The sequence below is a fragment of the Poecilia formosa genome, unplaced genomic scaffold, assembly GCF_000485575.1.
Source record: "Poecilia formosa unplaced genomic scaffold, Poecilia_formosa-5.1.2 Scaffold543, whole genome shotgun sequence".
In the NCBI taxonomy this organism is placed as follows: Eukaryota; Metazoa; Chordata; class Actinopteri; order Cyprinodontiformes; family Poeciliidae; genus Poecilia; species Poecilia formosa.
Window position 1 is genome coordinate 25318 of NW_006800482.1, and position 6631 is coordinate 31948.

Here is a 6631-nt window from a genome sequence, read left to right on the forward strand (position 1 = left end):
GGCTAACCAGACAGTCAGTCGATGAAGTTTTGTCTTCACCACTTTTTCAGGATCAAGACCGTTCTCTGAATCAGCCCTCCTCTTCATCTGCTGTAAATGTTGCAGCGACCAGCCAATCTGCAATATCCACAGTAACTTCTGACTTCCTATTTGTTGGAAATATAACAAATCATGACAATATTAACTTTTCACTTCATTCTGCAGAGCTCAGGGAGGAGGGTTTGGATAGCAGTAACATAGTGTTTGCCTCTATCCCCTCAATTCTCATCATCTGCCAAGGCAGTGAAGAAGATACTGGTAGTTCACAGAGGTCAGGTACTTCCTGAGCTCATAGCACATTTCTGTGATGATGGACTTCTAGATAGAGACTTCAAAATCCAACTTGTCCTGCCAGATGGAACACCTGAGATGGGTTATGATGACGGAGGAGTCGTTAGAGACTGTCTTCTATGACCAGTGTACTACAGGAAACACTTAGAAAGGCCCTTTTCTGAGGCATGATTATGGACAGCAGCAGTGGGACAGTGCAGGCCGAATAATTGTCTTTGGATGGACAAGAGAGAAATATCTTCCTATGAAGATTGCACCTGTCATACTGGAGCAAGCAGCTCACAGGTAAAAAGTGAGGTGGTGGAGAATTTCCTTAAGTGCATGCCTGAATCTGAGCGTTTTGAGTTTCAGTCGTGGCAGTCAGACTTCAGCAGTGTTGACAAAGAGGAACTGATAGAGATTCTTGATAACCAGTTGCAGACGAATGCCCACTGCCAGCAATGTCAATGAAATCCTCCAGGAGTTGCACACAAAACACTTGTCCAAGAGCCTGCTTACGTTATTGAACAGTGGGCCAAAACACTCAGTATCACCAGGAACAGCTTCCAGGACCTTTCTTCATTGTATGAAAACTTGGAACCAAGTGCAAGAAAAGTTTTGAAGTCCATTGTCTTTCCTCAGGAAATGAATATTCATCAGAAGGATATTCAAAAGTACGTTAACACGTATATCAGGAATGCAGATTTGCAGCATCTGTCCTTGTTTCTAAGGTTCTGCACAGGCTCAGACCTGTTCCTGGATAAGAACATTCTTATCGATTTCACAACGATTCAAGGGTTTCTCAGAAGATCGGTGTCCTTGAGCTGTCAGTCTATCATGACAGCTATCCAGATTTCAGTGCTGAAATGAACAAGGTTTTGGAGTCTAATGTATGGGTCATGGACGTTATTTAAAGTTTTGAAAGTGGTGGAGGTAGAGGGTGGAGATACACAGTTGTGGAACTGCTAAAAGAAAAAAAAAGAGATTAAGGTGGGTATTTAAAGTAACAAGTTGTCTATCAAGATCAAAGTAGATGTTTTGAGGATTTCCCCCCAAATTTCCTTGACAGAGTTTAAAGTTTTAGAGGTAACATTTTACCTGGGTGATGTTAGCTTTCCCAAACTTTGTCCAGATGTAATTAGAAGGATCAGCTGTTTGTGACAGGTAAATGCTGGTTTGTGCAGCACAGCTGTTGGTTTGTTTAAAGGTAGGTTGTCAAAACTCAACAAGGCTTCTTAGCACTACTCTTCTTCAAAATATCAGTAATTTGGAATCTGTAGTGATTTTTGATGCAAAAAACAGAGTCAATACTTACTGGTAGGATTAAGTACAAAATGTTAAGTATTTGTAAGCCATGTTGTCATTTATGAATGACATTTGTACTTTTACATATTCAAAGTTGAAGTTTTAAGTTATTTGAAATGTAATCAGTACAGAATTGACATTGTCCACATCATCACAAACATAGAAAATAAACATGGCAACTTAACTTGTTTTTCTTTTTTGCTCTCTCCCTGGTCATTTTTTAGTCAAAAATGTGCAGCATTTAATGTAAGTTACTTAATTATTGTTGCCAAAGAAACGTCTTGTTGTAAGTAGAGATTCTACCAGACATGCACAAGTTCTGCGTTTTCAGATCTGCTAACCTTCAGGGGGGCAGTCAAAGCAAAGCCATGATGCCAGACAATAAACTGTAGCTGACTTTTGTTTTGCCATAGTTAACATGTTAATTGTTAGCTGACATAATGAATCAGAAGAGGTAAAGTGAAAATGACTGTAGGAAATGTTTCCAGCCAGAACAAACAAAAATAGGAACTGGTTTTTGTTATTGTGTCTTTTTATGAGACACAACTGTGTCGACTGTTGTTACATCGCATTCATATTCATAAAATCATTTTCTGAATTCTTTTTTGCACATTCGATTTCTTTTGTGGAAGGTTATAAAAATGTCTTTTTTATTTTACTGGGCACAACTTGGTATATTCCTTCATCTTAAGCTTACCTGTACACCAAGGCAAGTTTTTAAGCACTTGTGATTTATTTGTGGGAATGTCAAAATAATGGATTGTTCTTTGTTGGCAGAATAGAAAATAAATCGATTCTGAACAAAGTGTAGAGTCTGTTTATGATTTGTTCACTGTAAATAAAATGATTGGCAATAATACAGAAAAACACTGAAATATATTGGTCAATAGTAATGACAACATTTGTACTCTTATCAAACTAAAACCAACTGCAAACAGCATATTGGTAGGAAAACTCAACTGGTTATCTGTTAGTGACATGATTAAAACTTTGCTTGTACATTTAACATTCATGTTCATATATCAACAGTTTCCCTGAACAAGTAAGTAATAAAACAGAGAACCTGGAAATGTTGGCAGTCTTTAGTGTCGTTTTCAACAAGAGGCTATTTTGTAATATAAATAAATGAATAGATTGACCTTGAGCTCAACACTGAAGGAAACTAAAATGTTTTAGTCTTTTTAGAAGAAATAGAAACAAATTTTACCTCATTCATGCATTTAGTTTTGCAGTCACAGTGTTTACACAGGACACTGACATAACTTCTGACTTGTTAGGTGTTTTGTGGACCTGATTTATAGAAACTGTTCCCCAGTTCATCGCCCATCATTTGACGGAGTGTTACATAAAGATTAGTCATTTCATACACATCATCTGTCATTACCCGTCTGTGCTCAGTCAGTGCATAAGTGAAATACATCAACATCACAGGGAAAGTCCTTGAAACGACATCCTTCTATACATATTTCCAGCTTTGTTAGATCAGCAGACTAAAAAATGTGGAACCGCGTACAGGTTGGGAACACCATGCATTAATGTGGGACGACCACGAAGAGCCCGAGGATCATTTGTAGATCGGATACGATGGTCAACCTCATCCAGCTCCACCTGTTTGATTAAAAAACAGAAAAAAATAAGAAAATCGTTAGAAAAGAAGTCATGCTTTTGTATTATTTGTAACTTATTTCAAAATTGTGTGCTGAAAGCAAGAAGTAAATTTATAGGACCTGTATTGTTTGTAGGAAACAAAACTGGATCAGTGATTTGTCCAGAAAGCTGTCAACAAAACAGCCATCGGCTTTAAGCTGGTCGAAATGGTCCATCCAAACTGGGCACATTCACTTCTTAGAGTGCACCACCATCGCTCTGTCCTTTGGTTTCCTGCACTCGGACCGAGAATAACGGAGGCAAAACCATTTTCATCCTCGGTGTTGTGCAGAAATGTTTGCATCGCCGCCACATGAGTGTCTCTGTGCCATGATCCATTCGTATCTTCTGTGCAAATCCATTATACTCCATCACAGCGTCAATGAAATAGCCAGCAATACTGTGAGGGTCACTATTGGTCTTATAGGCTTCCAGCCAGATCATTTTCCTCGAAAAGCCATCTATGCATCCTTTAATTTGTCGTACCCATCGATGTGCCAGACATAGTTTGGTCCCCGACTGACATATAAGCGTCGTCTCAAGCGATTTTGTGCAGGCAGGTCAACCCTGTTGGGATCCAATAAGCGCATCAAAAGACGTACCGTTTCCCTGTCTGTGACTGTGCCAGCCATCCACCTGTAGCCGTGCCGTCTCCCAGATCCTTGTAGTTCCTCAATAAAAGAGGCCACTTCTGCAACATCTGTCTTGTTTTTTCTACGCCACAGGCGCTTCTTTTGCAGTCTTCTCTCCAGTGTCCGGAGCCTTAAACATTACGGGTTTCTTCCAAAACTTGCAAGATTTCAAGATTCGTAAAACCACTTCTGAAGTATTGCTCAATGATATTATCAATATCCATTTCTTTCTATCAAGTTGAGCATATCTCAAACTATAGGGCCAACTCAAGTTATCTCATTATAATGAGATAATTAGTTTTTTATTTTTTTAACAGAGTGGCGGAAATGGGCTTCCATAGATATTTAAACTTAAAACTATTTGTGAAGAATGAACTATAGAGCTTTTAAAACGGCTTAAGCCGCTCCTAATCTTTACTAAATTATACATCGGACGCATTTCCCTCCCAATATGGCGGACATGTTGACGTTGGATTTCCGGGTGTTTCGTTTCCCGGAGGCTAGCATGAACCCTAGTGCGCAGAATCGTGGCTGTGTTCAGTTAGCAGAGCTAGTTGGAGCGCCGTCCTTCGTGTTTCCTCGGGTTTTTGTCCACGGAGCAGCAGCGGGAGAGTTAATAAAGCTGTAAGACAGAAACGACAGCAGTTGGTGAACTCTGGAAAGAAGAGAAACGGTTTGAGGCTCAGCTGGAACTGCTCAGTAACTGTTAAAGGAAAGTTTGGAGAGAGAAAAGCTAGCAGAGATGTGGAGACAGCAGGTCAAACAGCGACTGGATGCAGCAGAGGAGCAGAGACACGAAATACTGGATGCTGCTTTCAGCCCCGAACATCCCGGTTGGTGTCTTTTCTTTCCCATTATCAGCAGTGGACTGGGTGGACTGGTCTAGTCTGGGACCGTGTCTGCAAAGCTCGGAGGTCTCATGCTGCTGTTCAGCAGCTGCTAGCTGCGGACAGCAGGCTAGAGCCGCACGAGCGTCCGAGCAGCAGGTCAACGTAGCCGCCATGTTGTGAGTGGCATTTCTGTTTACGTGAACACATCAGCCTGACCACTGGGGGCGCCGTTGTTCACGGTAATCCAACAAGGCACTTTGGCCGCTTTATTTAAACACAATAAAAACTCCAAAACTCTGCAGTAAATTGGTCTCCAAATTAAAACTTAAAATCTGTTTAGGTCTTTTGACACATAAATTTGATATTACTGTCTTATTTAAATTTGCTGATTAGTTTTGAATCTTAGGATTTATAAAAATTGCATAAATACCCCATGTCTGATATGTTTGTATTTTTTAAGAGTAAAGTTTTAACGTAATTAAAACGCATTCCAGTATTTTAAAGGAGCATTTTGTAAAATCCACTTTTTTGAGTTGTTCTGTTATTCTCTCATTAAAGACAAACATGGAGTTTTACCTCGATTCTTTCATGTTTGAGAACTCCTTTAATCTCCATGGCAACCATTCAGTTAAGCATGCTGTGGTTAGAGATGGGCTCCATGATCCCTAGTTTGTTTCTTTGTTTCTCCTTTAAGTTCTTGCAAAGAGTTTTAATCAAACATTTATGACCATTTAGAGTAAAGAAGAACTAAATGTAGCAGTTCGCTTGTGTGGCTGCAGCTGACTCAACTCAGGCCTCTAACTGGTTGCACTGGGACCACTAACTTTTTTTTAGGTGCACAAAATTTTTCAACCGAATCATATTTAACATGAAAGTTTTACTGGAACATTGTGTTTAAATCTGTGTCCATAAAGGCAAGATTGCTGTAATGATTAACAAAGTTATTGATCTGAAGCAGACAGGATGGGTATACACTTAGAAACATCTCAAGATGAAACGAATGAAACATGACAAAATCTACATTATACATGCAAATCTTTTCAGGACTGAAATCTTATTAAAATCTCAAGGTGAATCTTTTCTGACGTTCTTGTTGGGGATTGTTTCAGGCTTGTTCTTGTGCAGCGTTACGGTAGATCGGTACGGTGGCCGACAGATGCAAATGCGCAGCAAAAGAGAAAACATGCAAACAAAAGAAAAGACACGCGCACAAATGAAATGCGGCAAACAAAAAAGAAAACACCCCCGAATGAAATGCAGCAAACAAAAAGAGAGACGCAAACAAAAAAGAAAACACCCCCGAATGAAATGCAGCAAACAAAAAGTGTTGAAAACGGAAGTGCTCCAGACCACTAGGGGGAGTCTAACAAAAAATAGCTGTGTCCGAATTCAGGCTCTGCATCCTTTCAAGGGCCCTGAGAAACTGATCCTTCGAAGCATAGACATAATAAAAGAGTACACCCTCCCCCCCACGATTGGCTGCTCCGGCGCAAATACACTTTGCTTTGCTCAACCAAAACAGCAGAAGATGCCTTCAGCACTGCGGAATATTGTTGATCGGATCGACGGACTACTGACGTGAGGGCTCGACAGACTTTTCGCAAGTAAGATGGACATATTACTGTGTATTTTTGTGATTAGAATATTACTATACTGTATTTATGTCCACTGGCGAAATACCAGCTAATGCTAGCTATAGTGCTTGGTGTTCAGCCCCCGCTCTGACAGCTAACCGAGATTCCGTAAATCTTAAAATGTTTCAGTCATTCTCCAACATTTAGATTATCTGATACAAGAGCCTACTATAGAAATGAAACAATATTATAAAAATCATAACATAACATTCTCCAGCAAAGTTTACACAGATGACAATGGCTATTATTTAATTATTTAACTCAGTCAACGTAA

The 6631-nt window shown here is 39.8% G+C and overlaps 1 protein-coding gene across 1 annotated transcript in view; it reads left to right on the top strand.

Moving 5' to 3' along the window:
* The first annotated feature begins 4447 nt into the window (after positions 1 to 4447).
* The window catches only part of LOC103129401 (zinc finger protein OZF-like), a 5239-nt gene continuing 3055 nt past the window's right edge, over positions 4448 to 6631 (top strand). Inside the window, exon 1 of the mRNA XM_007540483.2 lies at positions 4448 to 4726. Within this exon, the coding sequence (XP_007540545.1) occupies positions 4636 to 4726 (91 nt within the window). The 5' untranslated portion in view covers positions 4448 to 4635. The remainder of the gene's footprint in view (positions 4727 to 6631) is intronic.